Source organism: Onychostoma macrolepis, chromosome 23, assembly GCF_012432095.1.
Source record: "Onychostoma macrolepis isolate SWU-2019 chromosome 23, ASM1243209v1, whole genome shotgun sequence".
In the NCBI taxonomy this organism is placed as follows: domain Eukaryota; kingdom Metazoa; phylum Chordata; class Actinopteri; order Cypriniformes; family Cyprinidae; genus Onychostoma; species Onychostoma macrolepis.
In genome coordinates, this window is record NC_081177.1 from 8,232,338 (window position 1) to 8,251,378 (window position 19,041).

The following is a 19,041-nucleotide window of genomic DNA, read 5'->3' on the forward strand; positions in this document are numbered from 1 at the left end:
ACAGAATTTGCTAAATAAATAAAAAGTATTCAAGCAATTTTTTGAATGTCCAGTAATATTTTGATTAATATTATATTATTGGGATATAGATATTGGTTAAAATCTGCCTTCATTATATTATTAAAATATGATCATAAAACTAACTAGATTTAATAACTGCTTGAATTAATCTAGTATTACATACACAAACAAACATTCCTGAGTTAATGTGGAGGTTTTTCACTGTAACGTTAGTAATAATTAAAAGGATTACATGAATTTCAATGGGAGGCGCTCCCTCTCAGTGCTCGGAGTTCAGTTTGTTTTAGTATATGACACAATGGCCGTGTCTTAAAAACATATCGAGCTGTTTAGCCTCGATAGCGTTTTTGAGCATTACATACACGTTCTGAACCGACCGAGGGGTCTAGGTAGCCAGCTCACTAGGTGTTGAGACACCGTCAGTGTCTATGCAGGGACGACTGTCTGGGCTAACAGGAACCGAGTGAGATTATTTGTCTATCGCTAACTAGCAGCACTCTATGGGTAAGGAAACATTTGAGTTGTTATGCGGTTTCTGTGTGCTACTTAGTAGCTCATCTGTCGGTTTCATTTTCACTGCGAGAGATGATCCTAAAGTGCTAGTTAGCCCCTCATGCTAATGGAATCCAATGGCAACCGGTTAGCTACGGCTAAACTAATGATACACTAAATAAACTAGGATGAACTGAACAGTTTCGTTGCACACCAAATTATGTGCTGCACATGCTTAAATATATATTGTCTACAAAGGAGTAGCAAATATTGTGTTAATCCAAAAAGCCTGTTTGTGTGGACTGATTTGGACTGTCTTTGTTAGGACACCCGTTGTTTTGTGGAGAGATTTATGTTCACGTATTTACGTGTGAATCGTGTTTTTGCACTTGCGTATTAATGAAAGGTGTAATGCATAACGTTACAGCCAACATATCTTAGACTGTTCTGACCTTGATGTGTTGAAACTATCTGCTTATGAATGAATAAACTTAAGTTAAAGTCAGTGTAATGTCTTGTAGTGAAAATGCATTAGGGTTTTTGTAAGGTTTTTTTTAAGGAAAGTACCAGATATTTTGTTTGCACTGTATTCCAAAGTATGTTTGTTTTCTTCATAATCTTTCATCAAAATGTAATGACTAGCTCTGACTCTAAAACGACTTTATAACATTGGTTGTGTGCAAAATACAACACTACTTTACTACCTTCTGAAGTCTGTGCAGTATATGCTCTGTACCACATACTGCTTGGATTATTCCATGCTAAACCTTTCAAACATTAATCTTGCAAAGTGGTGAGGTCATGTGACAACAATGTTGTGCACTACCTATTTGTCACAGGACTACATGACCTGTTGCGACACCATGAATGATTATTCATTCATTGTGTTGGATGGGATGGGACGGGACAAGCAAGTGGTGTCCTGCAATTGTCATCTTAAAAATCAATTTAAGTTTTAGCTTAATTTTGTGCTTTTGTCTTTTTTTTTTATTAGTTTTGTTTATAGCTCAACTTATTTTTATTTTATTTAGTGTATTTAGGCAACATTTCTATTATTTGTTTAAGTTTTTAATGTAATATTTATATTTTATTTCAGTTACCAGTAATATTTTTTAAAGTTTTGGTTTTGATTAAAATAACAACACTGATAGTGTGTATTTTGATGTATTTATTCCATGCATACAGAAAATCTAAATATTGTATAGTATACAATATAGTATACATACTATAATACATACTGTATATACTGCAACAGACGTTAGTATGCTGGCATGATATTCCAACTAGCCATAGCCAGTAGACACAAAGACCACTTTTCATAAACAAATAATTTTTTGATAGATAAAAGTCATGTGGAAATTTGTCACATTACTAAATGCTGTTTCATAGTGACTTCAAGCAGGGAGGTGGCATAGTGACGTTGCTAAAAAAAAAGAACATTTTGTGTATTTGGTGTAATGCTATGTGGTTTAAGGTTCAAAAAACACATTTTCCACATACTGTACATTATTGTTGCTCATCTAAGCCCCGCCTTTCTGAAACGTGCTGATTTTTACAAAGCTCATCGTTCTGAGAAGTGAGGCGTGCTCTGATTGGCCAGCTATCCAGTGCATTGTGATTGGCCGAATACCTCAAGCGTGAGACGGAAATGTTCCGCCCCTTACTGTACTGTGATGCCGTATTCTGGCGCAATGACACAAAAACAATAAAACCCATTATAAACGAGGCATTTGTTGCATCCAGCGGGGACATAATTACTGATTATAATGACTTATACTGTCTTTTTATGCATAGTGTTGCATCGAAACAACAAAAAACACTGACGCACTAACGTTATCTACACAGCTCAAAACTCGCGTTTGAATAGTCAGTGGCAAATTCTTTAAATATGAAAACATACTTACAGGCTGTGAGTCAGAAGCGCCAGACTGATGCACACACTCTAATATTCGGGTTGAACTGTTCTAGAACGGTGTCAGTCTGTTGTGCTGCTGAGAGGTTTGTGTTTGTAGTTTGTAGCTCCGTGTACCTTCGCTTTTTATTGAATCTCTACTTTACTTTCAATCCCTTTTGTCTAAAGTGATAATATATAACTTAATTCCCACCATATTTCTGGTGTTATCTTTCAAACTAATCTAACTAATTTGATCGTTCTCCTTTAAAAACCGCGAGTGCAGCTTGTTAGCCCGTTAGCTTGTCACTGGTGGTTCCATTTGCATTTCTATTCGCGCCTATTATTATTTTATTTTTTCCTCGCTCCGTTTTTCATGAGCTCATCAAACAACAGTGGTAAGTGGTAAGTTAAGTTGGTATCATTCATCAATCACGGTGAGTAATGGCTTCTTCTCCTGCTATTGTTGTTTGCACTGTTTGCCACATGTATAGTTTATCTGTCTCTGTCAGCAGCGAGGGATTCACATGTGATAAATGCAGGGAAATAGTTAGGCTGACAGAGAAGGTTTTAGAACTAGAGACACGCATCCAAACTTTAGTTGAGGATAGTAAGAATGTGAGGGCTGTAGATACTGCTTTGGATGCGACTAGCTCAGGAGTCCTGTACATTGTTCGGTTTCGGTTGAGCCCGTGCAGCAGGGCAACTGGGTGACAGTGAGGCGGCATAGTCGCAGGTCAAAACACCACTCTTCCGTTCCGATCAGAACATCAAACAGGTTCTCCCCACTCGGTGACGCACCCACCGAGAAACCTGATGAAAGTGCTCTAGTTATTGGCGATTCTATTGTATGCGGAACGTGAAAATAGAGACACCAGCCACCATAGTCCATTGTTTACCGGGAGCCAGAGCGCCTGACATCTTGGCAAATTTAAAAGTGCTGACTAATGCTAAACGTAAATTCAGTAAGATTGTTATCCACGTCGGCGCTAATGATGTTCGACCGCCAGTCGGAGATCACCAAAAATAATGTTAAAGAGGTGTGTGAACTTGCAAGTACGATGTCAGACACTGTAATATGCTCTGGTCCGCTCCTGCTTACCGTGGTGATGAGATTCATAGCAGACTGTCGTCACTTAATGGCTGGATGTCTAAGTGGTGCCCGCAAAATAACATAGGCTTTATAGACAATTGGAAGAATTTTTGGGGCAGACCTGACCTGTTGAAAAGAGATGGTGTTCATCCCTCCTGGGGTGGTGCCGCTCTTCTCTCTAGAAATATGGCACATAGTCTTAGAGTTTGTACTTGACTAACTGGAGCCCAGGTCAGGAAGCAGACAGACTGGCTAAACCGATCGTCTGCTAGCCGCCTCACGCCACCAAAGTCAGTTAACTCTCAGCACATAGAAACTTTTTCACCTAGATATCACACTATAGAGACTGTGTCTGTTCCCGAACTAGAAAATACAGAAAACATCCAAACCAAAGTAATAGTAACAATTTAATTGATGTTCAACAAATAAAAAACGATATAATACAGATAAACACATGATAAAGCTTGGCTTATTAAATATTAGATCCCTTTCTTCAAAAGCACTTTTTGTAAATGATATGTTCACTGACCATAAACTAGATGTGCTTTGTCTGACAGAAACCTGGCTAAAACAAGATGATTACATTACTTTAAACGAGTCTACACCCCAAGATTACTGTTACAAACATGAACCGCGTCCAAAAGGTAAAGGGGAGGTGTTGCTACAATTTATAGAAATATTTTCAGTATCTCTCAGAGGTTGGGTTTCAAGTATAATTCGTTCAAGTAATGGTGCTTCATATAACGTTATCCAAAGAAACAAGTGTTAATGATAAATCCCTGTGATGTTTGTACTGGCTACTGTATACAGGCCACCAGGGCACCATACAGACTTTATTAAAGAATTTTCTGATCTTCTATCGGAGTTAGTGCTGACTGCAGATAAAGTCCTAATCGTTGGTGATTTTAATATCCATGTTGATAATGACAGAGATTCGTTGGGATCAGCATTTATAGACATTCTAAACTCAATTGGTGTTAAACAACACGTGTCAGGACCTACTCATTGTCGAAATCATACTCTAGATTTAATACTGTCACATGGAATTGATGTCAGTGGCGTTGAAATTTTGCAGCAGAGCGATGATATCTCAGATCATTATCTAGTCTCCTGTATATTCCATATAGCTAAAGCTGTAAAGCCAACTTCTTGTTACAAATATGGTAGAACCATTACCTCTACCACAAAAGACTGCTTTATAAATAATCTTCCTGACTTATCTCAGTTCCTCAGCATATCCAATAGCTCAGAACAACTTGATGATGTAACAGGAACTATGGACTCTCTCTTTTCTAGCACTTTAGATGCGGTTGCTCCTTTACGCTTAAGGAAGATTAAGGATAAGAGTCCAACACCGTGGTATAATGAGCACACTCGCGCCCTAAAGAGAGCAGCCCGGAAAATGGAGCGCAGCTGGAGGAAAACTAAATTAGAGGTATTTCGTTTAGCTTGGCGGGAAAGTACCCTATCCTACAGAAAAGCATTAAAAACTGCTAGATCTGATTACTTTTCGTCTCTTCTAGAAGAAAACAAACATAACCCCCGATATTTATTCAATACAGTAACTAAATTAACGAAAAATCAAGCATCAACAGGTGTTGGCATTTCCCAAGAGCATAGCAGTAATGACTTTATGAACTACTTCACTTCCAAGATCGATACTATCAGAGATAAAATTGTATCCCTGCAGCCGTCAACTACAGTATCGCATCAGATAGCGCACAATAGACCCCCTGAGGAACAATTCCACTCATTCTCTACTGTAGGAGAGGAAGAATTGTATAAACTTGTTAAATCATCTAAACCAACAACATGTATGTTAGACCCGATTCCATCTAAACTACTAAAAGAGCTACTTCCAGAAGTCATAGATCCTCTTTTGGCTATTATTAATTCATCATTGTCATTAGGATATGTCCCCAAAACCTTCAAATTGGCTGTTATTAAGCCTCTCATTAAAAAACCACAACTTGACCCCAAAGATCTAGTTAATTACAGACCGATCTCAAATCTCCCTTTTCTGTCAAAGATACTAGAAAAGGTAGTATCCTCACAATTATATTCCTTCCTAGAGAAAAATGATATCTGTGAGGAATTCCAGTCAGGATTTAGATCGTATCATAGTACTGAGACTGCTCTCATTAGAGTTACAAATGACCTGCTTCTATCATCTGATTGTGGTTGTATCTCTTTATTAGTTCTACTGGATCTTAGCGCCATGCTCGACACTATCGACCACGACATTCTTTTGAATAGACTACAAAACTTTGTTGGCATTAGTGGAAGTGCCTTAGCATGGTTCAAATCGTACTTATCTGACCGCCATCAGTTCGTAGCAGTGAATGAAGAGGTATCATATCGATCACAAGTGCAGTATGGAGTACCTCAAGGCTCAGTACTAGGGCCGTTACTTTTCACGCCTATATGTTACCCTTGGGAGATATTATCAGGAGACATGGTGTTAGCTTTCACTGTTATGCTGATGATACTCAGCTCTATATTTCTTCGCGGCCGGTGAAACACACCAAATTGAGAAACTAACGGAATGCATAGTCGATATAAAAACTGGATGACGAGTAATTTTTACTGCTAAATTCTGAAAAACAGAGGTGTTAATTATCGGACCTAAAACCCCACATGTAACCTAGAACATTATCTAACACTTGACGGCTGCTCTGTCAATTCTTCTTCATCAGTCAGGAACCTAGGTGTGCTGTTCGATAGCAATCTGTCATTTGAAAGCCATGTTTCTAGCATCTGTAAAACTGCATTTTTCATCTCAAAAGCATATCTAAATTGCGACCAATGCTCTCAACGTCAAATGCAGAAATGTTAATTCATGCGTTTATGACCTCAAGGTTAGACTATTGTAATGCTTTATTGGGTGGTTGTTCTGCACGCTTGATCAACAAACTACAGTTGGTCCAAAATGCAGCAGCTAGAGTCCTTACTAGAACCAGGAAATATGACCATATTAGCCCGGTTCTGTCAACACTGCACTGGCTCCCTATCAAGCATCGGATAGATTTTAAAATCTTGTTAATTACTTATAAAGCCCTGAATGGTTTAGCTCCTCAGTACTTGAGCGAGCTCTTATCGCATTATAGTCCTCCACGTCCGCTGCGTTCTCAAAACTCTGGCCGTTTGATAATACCTAGAATATCAAAATCGACTGCGGGCGGCAGATCCTTTTCCTATTTAGCACCCAAACTCTGGAACAGTCTACCTAACACTGTTCGGGAGGCAGACACACTCTGTCAGTTTAAATCTAGATTAAAGACCCATCTCTTTAGCCTGGCTTACACATAACACATTAATACGCTTCTATTATTCAAATCCGTTAAAGGATTGTTAGGCTGCATTAATTAGATCAACCGAACCGGGAACACTCCCCATAACACACGATGTACTCGTTACATCGTAAGTTGAATGGCATCTGCGCTAATGTTTGTCTGTTTTTTCCTAGTCTGTTTCTCGGTCCGTGTCCGATCAGATGGTGGGTCGGCGCCGGAGGTGACGTCTGCGCCCTGATCGTCGGCGGAGACCAGGACGCCCGGATGACCCCCAGAGATATATCCCCAGATATATCAACCAAAAATAACAAAATAACTAAAATATAATAAAATACCTAACTACATAATACTACTATTGTTAGAAATTGCAACAAAATTAAAATAGAAATAGAAACTTTTGAACTGCGGGTTTCGTCTGGTCAGAGGAGAACTGGCCCCGACTGAGCCTGGTTTCTCCCAAGGTTTTTCTCCATTATGTCTCAGAGGAGTTTTGGTTCCTTGCCGCTGTCGCCTCTGGCTTGCTCAGTTGGGGACACTTAATTTCTAGCGATTATCGCCGATTTGATTGCACAGATACTATTTAAACTAAACTGAGCTAGACAATGACATCTCTGAATTCAATAATGAAATGCCTTTAACTGAAAATTGAGTGTTTAATCTTATCATTATACATTACTAACACTCTATCCTCCAATTTGATACTGTTAAGTGCTTTGACACAATCTGTATTGTAAAAGCGCTATATAAATAAAGGTGACTTGACTTGACTTGTTGTAAATACAACTTAACCACTGATTTGTAGTTGTGTCCTCTTTTGGAAGCCCAAACAAAGTAGTCGAAATTCACAATGAAACACAGCGTCTCCACGACATAGCGCCGGCGGCAGCAACAACAACACTACAGCGAGAATAATAGTTCCGCCTTTCTTTGCGTGTACGTTTGGGCGGCGTTTTGCAAATCTCCCCACACTGTGACGTAGACATGTGGGGGCGTGTTTGAATGAGCCGTTTTAGGGGGGCGTGGTCGAGTCTTAACTTTTATAAAGAATATCTCTTTAGTCTTTGCACCTTCAGGGATCTTATCTATGCACAAACAGCTTGCAACACTCCAAAGAGAAAGGAAAACTTGAAATCGCATCATATGACCCCTTTAAAAAAACATGGTCAGGTCAAAGTGACTGAAAAAAATGTATCCCAAATTTTTATCAATTTTACTGGTAGTCCACTGTACGAAGAATTTTGGGTATAATAAGTCATATAATATGTTTACTTTATTTTGCTATCCTCACTTACATAAATGAAATACAGTGTCCTGCACCCACTAATAAAAAGATATCAAAAATTATATCTTTACTTTTAGTCATTTAGCAGACGCTTTCATCCAAAGCGACTTACAAATAAGAAAAAGTAACTAAAACTAAGTTAAAACTCTATAAATACTATATATGTGACCCTGGACCATAAAACCAGTCTTAAGTCGCTGGGGTATATTTGTAGTCAAAAATACATTGTATGGGTCAAAATGATCAATTTTTCTTTTATGCCAAAAATCATTAGGACATTAAGTAAAGATTATGTTCCATGAAGATATTTTGTAAATTTCCTACTGTAAATATCAAAACTTAATTTTTGATTAGTAATATGCATTGCTAAGAACTTCATTTGGACAACTTTAAAGGCGATTTTCTCAATATTTAGATTTTTTTGCACCCTCAGACTCCAGATCTTCAAATAGTTGTATCTCGGCCAAATATTGTCCTATCATAACAAAACATACATCAATGGAAAGTGTATTTATTCGGCTTTCAGATGGTGTATAAATCTCATTTTCGAAAAAATTGACCCTTATGACTGGTTTTGTGGTCCAGGGTCACATATACACATTTAAGAAAATAAAGAAATTAAATAAAAATGACAAATGCATACAACATTTCAAAACTACACATTTAAATGAAACCAAAAAATAAAGCTAAAAACAATTCAAAATACTAAAACAACAAAAGGTATGAGTATAATAATGATTCTAACATAACACTAAGCCAAACACCAAAAAAACAACTACATATGTGTATGTACAGCCACACACACACATATATATATATATTTTTTTTTTATATTTCATTTCCATTTAGTATGTTTAAAATTAAATAAAACTTAATAAAAATCCTATGCTGACAAAAAAACTGATAAAATGACAACATTACTACAACTGTAACTAAAACTAAGATAGATAACAAATACAAATCAAACTACATTAGTTTATCAGGAATCCTAAAAAAAATAATAAGAAATGGTTATAAAAACTGAAACAGAAGTGAAACAAGTAGAGGAAAAATAAAAAGCGATACTTATATCCCTCGTCGGTTTCCCTGGAGGCGGTTTCCGTGGAGTCGCACGGTAGAGTTGATGGTCTTTACACTCTTCGGTCTTAACACGAGGAGGCCTTCACACAACGGCTGCTGCGACTAAGCTAACTAAGCTTTTTTATACCCGTCTAACAAAATACTAATCCAATTCAGCTGAACACACTTTCCTGTTAATCACAACAAATGGCCAAGCAAGCGCCCGGCACTGACAAGGGATGCGATACAGTACAAGACCAAATGCGATTTCAGCATGTCTCCACACAGTTTATATCACAGTATATCTGTTGTCTGGATAATTTTTGGTTTGACTGTGTGTGTGTGTGTGTGTGTGTGTGTGTATATATATATATATATATATATATATATATATTCTGTACTTTTAAAGGAATATATGCATCTTGCTATTCTAATTTATCTGAATCTCATCCTTTTTTCCATTCACTTCTGTGTTTCAGTCCAAATCCTGGCTTTAGTCGGAATTGCCAGGCATGCGGATCAGGCTGCAGGGCTCTGGCCACGCGGCCCGTCTCCTCTCCGAGCTCAACCGCTGCCGTCTGTCTCGCCTCCAGTGTGACGTCGTCCTCCAGGTCGGAGGCCGTTCCTTCCCTGCTCATCGTGTGGTCTTGGCATGCTCTTGCACGCACTTTAACAGCCTCTTCTCCAGAGGTTCTGGCAACCAGGGTGCTGTTCCGACCACTTTCTCTCTGGACTTTGTCTCCGCCGCCAATTTCGAGAAAGTCTTGACTTTTATCTACACGGGCGAAATTTTCACAGACTTGATCGATGTGGGTGTGCTGTATGAGTTGGCGGAAAGGCTCGGCGTGAGGGAGTTGGTGAACGCTTGCCATGCCACCTTTCCTGACCTGCAGAGCTCCAGCTCTGGAGACACAGTTGCCGAAGGGGATTTGGAAAGCGATTTGGTGTCGGCCAATGCTACTGCTGCGTCTGTTTGCTCGTCCTCTGCAGCGTCCTGCTCCTCGTTGTCTTCTTCAGCCGCTCCTACTCCTGTAACTCCATCTCCGGTTTCTCAAGGCAGGAACGGCAGGTTGAATCGCTCCCACTTGGCCACCCAGTCACCAAAAAATGAAGACTTGCAGGTACATTTGGGTTACAATCAACAGGTGACCAACAAGGCTAGTCCTTCGGACAGTAACCGTTCTACAGATGCTCTTCCTGGACTGCCTTTGCAGCTCAAGACTGAGCAGGAGGATGAAGGAGAAGATGCAGGAAGTAACTCAGTGGACCAGCTTGTTGTTAATGGTAGCAAATCAACGTTTGGGCCTCAGGAACCATGTTCCGTCCCTGATTCTTCAGCCCAGCTTGGAGGGGAAACCTGCGCCCCTTCGTCGTCCTCCAATGACCCCTTGGACAGTTTGCAGCTGGGGGCCGTTGCAGGACCAATCAAAGATTCAGATTTTTTTGAGGAAGATGATTCTAGGAAGAGGCACCGACTACAGGAAGAGCAGACGGAGGGCAGCGATCAGTGGCGAGGACTTTCAGAAGACATCATTGAGCTGAGCGACGAGGAGGAGCACTTCATTGTGGAGGAAGAGGACGACGAGGACTTGATGTGCATCGAGAATGGAGAAAACGGGGCGTCTCTCGGACAGCTGGCGTCATCGCAGCCGTGCAAATCCTGCGGGATGCTACTTCCGTCGGAAAACGCCGTCATACGAACTCACGCTGAGGCGCACCTCTCGGAAACGGGTTCATGTCAGGTGTGTGGCATCTCTTTCTCGGAGCGAGCTGCTGCTGTCGCTCACGCCCTCACACACGTGGGCATCTTGCTCTTCTCCTGTGATGTTTGCGAACATCAGTTTCGGACTGAATCTGCACTGATTCACCACAGGCGTCAGTCAGCTGCCAAGTGTGCCCCACAAAATCCAGACCAGCTGAACGGAGCCTCCCAACGACAAGGAGGGGAACTGCAGTGTACCATCTGTGCTAAATCCATGGCGAATGATTTTAAGGTTAGTGGAGCCTTTGTTTTTTTTGTGTGTATAAATCTTATCTTAACCCTAACCAGGGGCCAGTTGCATAAACTTAAGGTGCGTCCCAAATCGCGCACTTATGCGCTATTCTGTGACGTTTTTTAGTATAAATAGTGCAAGAAGTGTGTTCAAACTGAAAATTCCAAAAAGAAAGAGTGCACTTTAAATACCTGGATGGTGCACTTAAATATCTGAAAAAAATCTGGGACACTTCATGTACTCAACTGCCGCAGCTTTAATTACGTCGCGAAGGATTAGTGGCTATCAGACGATTATTATAATGATAAAATAACCTTATAAAATCCATACACTACATGGTTGAGTACACAGTGCATAAGTACATAGTGTATAGTTCATCATTTGGGACGCAGTTTCAGTCACAATGTTAAAGACCCATTCACACCAAGGACGATAACCATAAAGATAACGATAAGATATAGTTCTAAAAATCGTTCACAATATTAAAGAAAAACTTGGCAACTTACTGAAGATAAAACTGATTACTAAACTGGATAAATTAATTAATTAAAATTACAATAGAACATAGCAAAATCACACAAACTTAAACTAAAATGAAAACTGAAAATATGAAAATAAAAGCTAATTCAAAATATTAATAATATAATGGTATAAAAATTTTACAAAACTAACAGTTAAAACACCTTTTAAGTATTTTTTAAATAATTATTAATAAATTCATAATTTATATAATATTTACTTATATAAAATACAAATAAATATACATATGTGCTCAGTAAATGTAATAAAAGACTTGCAGTCTTCAAGTATTTCTCTCTCTCTCTCTCTCTCTCTCTCTATATATATATATATATATATATATATATATATATATATATATATATATATGAGAAATTAATTTTTAATATAGAAATATACTTTGATTAAATATTAATATGATTAATTATTAAAATACAATTTAAAAATCTAATAATTTACATTAAGCAAACATTGCTTTACAGTAATTGCTGATGGAAACAGTAGTAAAAAACAAAGAAACTTTACAAGCAATAGAAAATAAAAACAGCTGGATCAATTATTACAATAAATATTAAAAAGCAAACAAATAAAAGCAAATATTAAAAAATATTTTAAATATTATTTATTTATTATTTCATATAACAAAACCACAACTCTATTGGTTACATGCTGCTTACTAACTTGTGTGGTAAAGGAAGAAAATTACTTAAATTCACTTTTTTGTAAGTTTACTTTGAAATTACTGTTATATGTGATATTTTAATATTGTTAATATTATATTTATTGTTTTAATGTTCTACAAAACACAACAAAATACTGTAGAAAGATAATATAATACAAATTACTTCATGACTTATTTTACTTTTAATATTAACAATTTATTTCAATTAATGTTATTGATTTGTTTATATTAATAACGGATGATCCTTTTCCTCAGGCTGTCAGGGACCACGTTCAGAGCCACGCATGCTTGAGGACATTACGCTGTGAAGTGTGCCAGCTGTCTCAGCCCTCTCGATGCGCCCTCCTGTGGCACACACTAACACACCTCTTTCCTATTTACACTTGTCCACAATGCGCCAGCCCCTTCCTGGAGAGCACGCTGCTGGAAAGACACCTGTCTCTACACACAGAGGAAGGAGCGTCGGTGAAACAGGACGACAGCAGCCCGGAGACCAGTGGAGAAGGCCAGGCCGAGCTGCGCTGCTTCCTGTGTCCACAGACCTTCCGCTCAGAAACCGCGTTTCATTACCATCTCAGCGTGCATTCGAACGAGCTCCAGGGCAGCCAGGTATGGCCGGTCAAGCGCAAGGCCGACCAGCTCCTCGAATACTCCTCATCCTCCTCGTCACCTATGGAGGCGAGCGGCTCGGGTAAAGCAGGTTACAACTTAAGCCTAGGCTTCAGCATGCAGGACAAAATGGCTCACGGCAGCGCCCCGTTTCCTGCCGGACTCGTACTGAATGGTAACTCTGGTGGCGGAAGGGAAAAATTGTATCGCTGTCGGTATTGCGGTAAGCATTTTGCACACTCGGGCGAGTTCACCTACCACCTCCGCATCCACACGGGCGAGAAACCCTACCAGTGCAAAGTATGCCTGCGCTTTTTCCGTGGCCGTTCCACCATGATCTGCCACCTAAAGACGCACTCAGGCGCCCTCATGTACCGCTGCACCGTCTGCGGCCTGTTTTTCTCCACGCTCAAGATGGTTTCCTCGCACATGGAGATCCATAAAGACCAGCTGCCGCCCGATTTCAACATCGAGGAGACCTTTATGTATAATGACCACTCTAAAGAGCCCGTCCCCAATATGGACACCTGAAAGTCGCCCTCTCTGAACGCTCCGTCACACTGTGTGCCCACGTTTACTCCGTATGTTGTTGAGGACAAGTAGACTTAGAATGTAATTAAGTGTTTAATGTGATCGTCTTTGTGTCGTTTGTGTACAGAATGAGAACGCTTCTTGTTTTTTAAAGACTAAATTATAGGTAAAACTTTATTTTAAAAATGTAGTTCTGATACTTGACCACTTGATGGCAAGAGAGACTGAGCAAAGTTGCATTGCCAATCAAATCGTTGGACATGCGTACTCATTATTTCCTTTTTCTTTACATTTTAGAATAATAATAAAGTCATCAAAGCTACGAAATAACTAAAAAAATAAACATCTTATATTGTAGCTTCTTTAAACCTTTGCCAAGAACATGATGAAACACTATTAATGTGTCACTATCATTTATTTAAAATAAAAATTTTGTTTCGTAAAGAATTCTTTCACAGACGCAAGTTATATTTGTCTTCAAAGCCAGTTTCAACCATTTTAAATATAAGCATTTGGATCAAAATATTTATTTTTAAGATCACAGCAAACAAATTCAGTCAAGTGTGTCCAAACTTTTGATTTGTAGTGTTTTAAGTCATTTTTAACGGGTTGCTTTTCCAAGTGCTGATCTGCAATTACCTCTATATACTCTTCTGGCAACTCTATCACAATAAGCTAAAGGTCTCTGGTTATTCTGGAGAAGCACAAAGTAACTTTTGTTCTTACACAACGCAAGTGCACATTGAGAATAAACCAAGACTTTTCTACGTTTTCTGATAAATAAAGCAGTGCTCTAGGTCAAGAATATAAATAAAATGGTTCTTCTAAAAAGTAAATAAATAAATGAAGGTACTTTTCTTTTACAGAATAGCCATTATTTTTATAGTAGTGTTGTGTATCACTGACATGGACTAAATTAGAAATAGTTACTGGTTTATGAGATGCAGTATAATATAGTTTGGATGTTGTACATAAAGCGAAACTCTTTGTATGTCGTTCATTTCATTTGGAAAAGAGAAGCGATTCAGACTGGGGTGCTAATATATCAGTCGGTTCATATGTCAGTGTTCACCTTCTTCACTTGGGACAGAGTGTTTTGTGTGAATGGCATTGTCATGAATAAATGACAATTCTCTTTAGAAAGCTGTGATGTTCTTTTGTACCATTTTCCCAGCAGTTATTTGCCTGTTCTTTCTTATATGGGACAATTTTACATTGTATATTTAAATAATATTTTGTTCAATTCAAAACTGATTTGGCATTCATAATTGATGTCATCAAACCACAAAGTATGTACTCAAAACTGCTGGGACATTGTGGTTGTTATAGCTTTATTTGCAATGTAGCACAGAAAATACCGGCTGAACCTTATAAACTGCCTGGTTTTATCAACTATTTATCACTTTTATCAATCAGTTTTATTTTTAGGTGAAAAAATGCACATTCAATGATTTGCCAAGGTTTGCAGCTGATGTTGTGATTATAAACCTATAAAAATATCTTGACTCTGATGTTGAATATGAGATGTCATACTACATTTTATTTTCAACATGAAACAATTGCCTTATATCACTTCAGTGTTATTTATATGATTTATTCATGTTCAGTGTCACTATCAGAAATCTGTTCTCTTTTACTACAGCTGTACTTGTGTTCTGAATAAAAACAGTACTTACAAAACAACAGAGTCTTGTCTTTTTAACAGTGAGATTTTAGCCATGTTCACATAATTTGTACACAACCCCACCACTTATCAATGTTAAATACAGTGTATTTATTTATATTCAACAAATTTCTACAATGGAAAATATTTTTTTAGACATCGGAGCAGCACATTCTCAAAAGAAATGGTATACACAATTTTGCCCCTTTCACACAAACATGTTTAAAAGACTTCTTTAAAACAAATTTTATTCTTTTTTTTTTTTTTTTCATGACTTCACATCCATGACAATATGTACAAGCAAGCTGCGGAGCTAAAAAGCCATTAAAACAGCTCTAGGTGTTGTGATTGAGCATATGGAGAGCTAAGTGAAAGTTTTTGTTGAGGAGAACAATCAAAACAGTCTTTGTACAAACGCTGGCATGTGGACAGAGCTTTTATTACTTATTTAGGAGTTCCTAGATGTGACAATAGGGACCGGTGGAAATAAAGGTTACGAAAGGTTGACAATATTTCCTTCCTTGCACTGTTAACAATACTGAGGTGAGAAAAACAGGAGACAATAGGGCTAGTTACCAGGCAAGGGACCAAAAACAACCGCCTCAACAAGGCCACTTCTTTTGTAGCGCATTCACGTGCTGTGTTTCACCAAATCGTCATTTAGGAGTTTCCCTCTTCACGCGCCAATGTCGGAGTGACTCGTGCTGGTGTTACTGAGCTTCCGCTCTTTTACCGCCGTTGTCCCTGCCTTGTCGGTTACAGCGTTACTTGGCACACTGGTCAGCGGTAAAGAGATGCGGGTGATCACTGCATTTATTAGATTGTTGCGGAAGCTTTTACTGAGGAAGTTGTATAGGATTGGGTTGGCGATGCAGTGAAACAGCGACAAGCATTGCACGAGGCTAAACGAGAAGTACAGCACCCCAACCGTGTTGCAGGAGAACAGGTGTGGGTCCAGGTCGTCCACTGTCAACAAGAACAACACCAAATGGTATGGTAGCCAGCAGGCCACAAAGACCAGCGAGTACACATGCACCAGCCACACGTCCCGGCGATTCTGCACGTCAGGGGTTGTTCGGACGGCTCGAGCGATTAGGACGTTGCAGGTGATGATGACGGACGCCGGACCCAGGAACTGGAATATCAGACAGAGGAAGGAAACCGATACGAACCACTCCGTGTAGTACTGCTCAGGAACCATGTAGCAGCCTGGTTCATCCCACTCCAACAAGTCAACATGGACGTTTTCCAGCAAGGCCAGAACGAGCGACAGGAGCCAGATCCCGGCGCAGAGAAACCAGCGGCGTTTGTGTTGTGTTGGGAAGCAGGCCGGCTTGTTGGGCCGCGTCAGGGACAGGTATCGCTCCAAGGTCATGAAGGCCAGGAAGAATGAGCTACTGTAGAAGTTTATGACGTATACAAGGTGCGTGAACTTGCAAAGGAAGCGGCCCCACAGCCAAACCTGGTCCATGGTCACCTCCAGCATGAAGATGGGCATGGTGAAGATCACCATCAAGTCGGACAAGCTCACGTTGATGACGCAGAACAGCACGCCGTTCGCCGAATGCCGCCTTCGCCAGTTCACCCACACCACCAGGGTGTTTTCAGCCAACCCTACCATGAAGAGCACTAGGTAAAGGAGGAAAAGAGCAATCCGTCGGCCATCCTCGTCTAGGTGGATGGTACAGTCGTAGACAAACCACGGTGTGCCATTGTAGAAGTCGTACGACGAGTTGTGTAGATCGTACGTCATGCTCTACAGACGGAAAAGACAGAAGAGTTTAAAGGATGTTTACAAGGAGTACACTCTTTAGAATAAAGGTGCTTCACGATGCCATAGAAAAACCTTTTTGTCTAAATGGTTCCATAAAGAACCTTTAATATCTGAAGAACCTTTCAGTTTCACAAAAGCTTCTTTGTGGTGAAAGATGGTCCTTCAGATTATAAAATGAAAGAGATGGTTCTTTAAAGAACCTTTGACTGAATGGTTCTTTGTGGAACCAAAAATGGATCTTCTATGGCATCGCTTGAAGCACCTTTATTTTTAAGAGTGTACCTTGAGCTATTGTACAAGTAAATAAGTACTTGCTGAGCTGAGAAAGGCCAAAAAAAAAAAAAACGTCTGATACAAAATCCTCTAAACGTGGACAACTCTACAGAATTTAGCTCCAACCCTAAACATACCTGCCTGAAATTCTTCAAGTAATCCTAAAGACTTTGCTTTAGATTTTTCAGGTTTAATTAAGATTGAAGCTAAACTCTGCTTGAAAGTGGACCTTGAGGGCCAGAGTTGTCCACCCCTGCTGTCAGGGGATTATGTGCAAGTTATTTTCCTCTAAAATCCGTCCGTTTTGCCCGTTCCTACTCAGCAAGTTTTGAGAGTAGACCTTGAGGGCCAGAGTTGTCCACCCCTGCTCTTTAGGCACCAAATATATTACTAGGTTTTTGTTCCCCAGTTTGAAAATTTGAGTCAACGTTAGCCCAGACACTACATTAATGCTAATTAAATTGTTCTTGTTGTCCACATGACAAAGGGTTAGGAGACATACCTTGCTATGTGGTTACCGAAGATGAGGCTCTCAGGGTTGACCCCACGGTAGAAGCAGTACTGGAGAAATATCACCGGAGGCTTTGCTCAACTGGAACGTTGTGTGGGATCTAGCCATACATCGGGCTGTGGGGCAAAATAAGCTCTTCCCTCTCACGCGCCTGGTTGCTCCACCGTCACACTGACAGGACATCCTCACAGGACAGGAGGGGGTTGAATCCGACAGGAAGGACTCCAAGAATCTCTTGATTGCAGATAGTATCATCCATATAACCGGAGAGAATGTTTTTCTCTGGAGTATTGGTCTAAACAATGTGTGGAGCCAAGATGGAATTAAAGTGGTTGCACGAGGGTGTGGTGCAACAACAAAATAAGGATTAGAACAAGCCCCAGGGTGTATATGTTACACGTTACCCAAAGCACAGCAAATCTGGACTAATGAGCAGGCACATAATACTCTTATTGGTTGCTAAAAGCATTTTGAATTCGGCCACAGTGATGTGTAATATGCAACTTTACACGCAACATTAGGAAAGGTTGGGTGAGGTCTGCTAATTTGTTTGGAGTGACATTCACCGTTTTAAACAAAACCATCTCTTGTTCTATTTTTAAACAAAGTAGATATGGGATGTATTAGAGTTTAAATGTATTCATTAGCATATTAATTTGATCTACATGCAAATTAGGCAAAAGAAAGCTATTTATAATTAAGAACCAACTTTAGCAATACTACAACATGGGATTTTAAATTAATTAAATGAAAATAAACTGGTTGTTCAAGTGTCTAAATTTGCTCAGTCCAATTTTATTAACAAAGTATAAATTTTAATGATGATTATGAACTATTCAGGTGCTTGCAGAAGGCCCTCCTCCCAAATAAATACATACATACATACATACATAAAATGAAAAAAAATATTTTTATTATTATTTTCTGTGTGTCCAATTGCTTAATTGTGAATTATTTAGATGTGTGTGGATTGACTGCTTTGATCTGAACATGATAAGAGTTAAACTTTTTGGCCTTGTTGGGTCCCTGTGGCCCCTGTATGTTTTTTTCCAGAGAATCTTTTCACAGGTCTGAAAGTCTAAAAGGAAAAAAAAATATTTTGCTGGTTTGTGCCTGATATGCTGAAAAAACACAGCCCCCAGCAGGACAATAGCAGGAAATACTTTCGTGGTCGAGGGGCAGTATGTGGCAGGCAGAGCAAGGGAGATGTAGGAAGCCCGCCGTACATCAAACCCCCCTCACAACACCCCCCGCGCATCCCCCACCGAACATTTCAGCAACTGCTTCAGAAGTGCACACACTCGAGAACACTACAAACTCATCCCTAATCTAATCTGATTTAAAGACATCCGTT

The 19,041-nt window shown here is 39.4% G+C and overlaps 2 protein-coding genes across 3 annotated transcripts; one reads left to right on the forward strand and one right to left on the reverse strand.

Annotated features, from left to right (window-relative positions):
* The first annotated feature begins 285 nt into the window (after positions 1-285).
* LOC131531687 (zinc finger and BTB domain-containing protein 39) lies at positions 286-14,848 on the forward strand. 2 transcript variants are annotated; one of them, XM_058762640.1, is made up of 3 exons: positions 286-525; positions 9,611-11,125; positions 12,582-14,848. In XM_058762640.1, exons 2-3 carry the CDS (start codon positions 9,644-9,646, stop codon positions 13,464-13,466), a joined length of 2,367 nt encoding a protein of 788 aa, XP_058618623.1. In that variant the 5' UTR covers positions 286-525; positions 9,611-9,643; the 3' UTR covers positions 13,467-14,848. The 2 variants fall into 2 exon arrangements, with proteins under 2 accessions (XP_058618623.1, XP_058618624.1); XM_058762641.1 differs by lacking the exon at positions 286-525 and adding an exon at positions 7,243-9,430.
* A 368-nt stretch (positions 14,849-15,216) lies between these two features.
* gpr182 (G protein-coupled receptor 182) lies at positions 15,217-17,935 on the reverse strand. Its single transcript, XM_058762642.1, has 2 exons — positions 17,679-17,935; positions 15,217-16,885 (listed from the first exon to the last, which is right to left on the reverse strand). The coding sequence occupies exon 2, from the start codon at positions 16,880-16,882 to the stop codon at positions 15,806-15,808; it is 1,077 nt and encodes a 358-aa protein (XP_058618625.1). The 5' UTR covers positions 16,883-16,885; positions 17,679-17,935; the 3' UTR covers positions 15,217-15,805.
* Between the last annotated feature and the right edge of the window lie 1,106 nt (positions 17,936-19,041).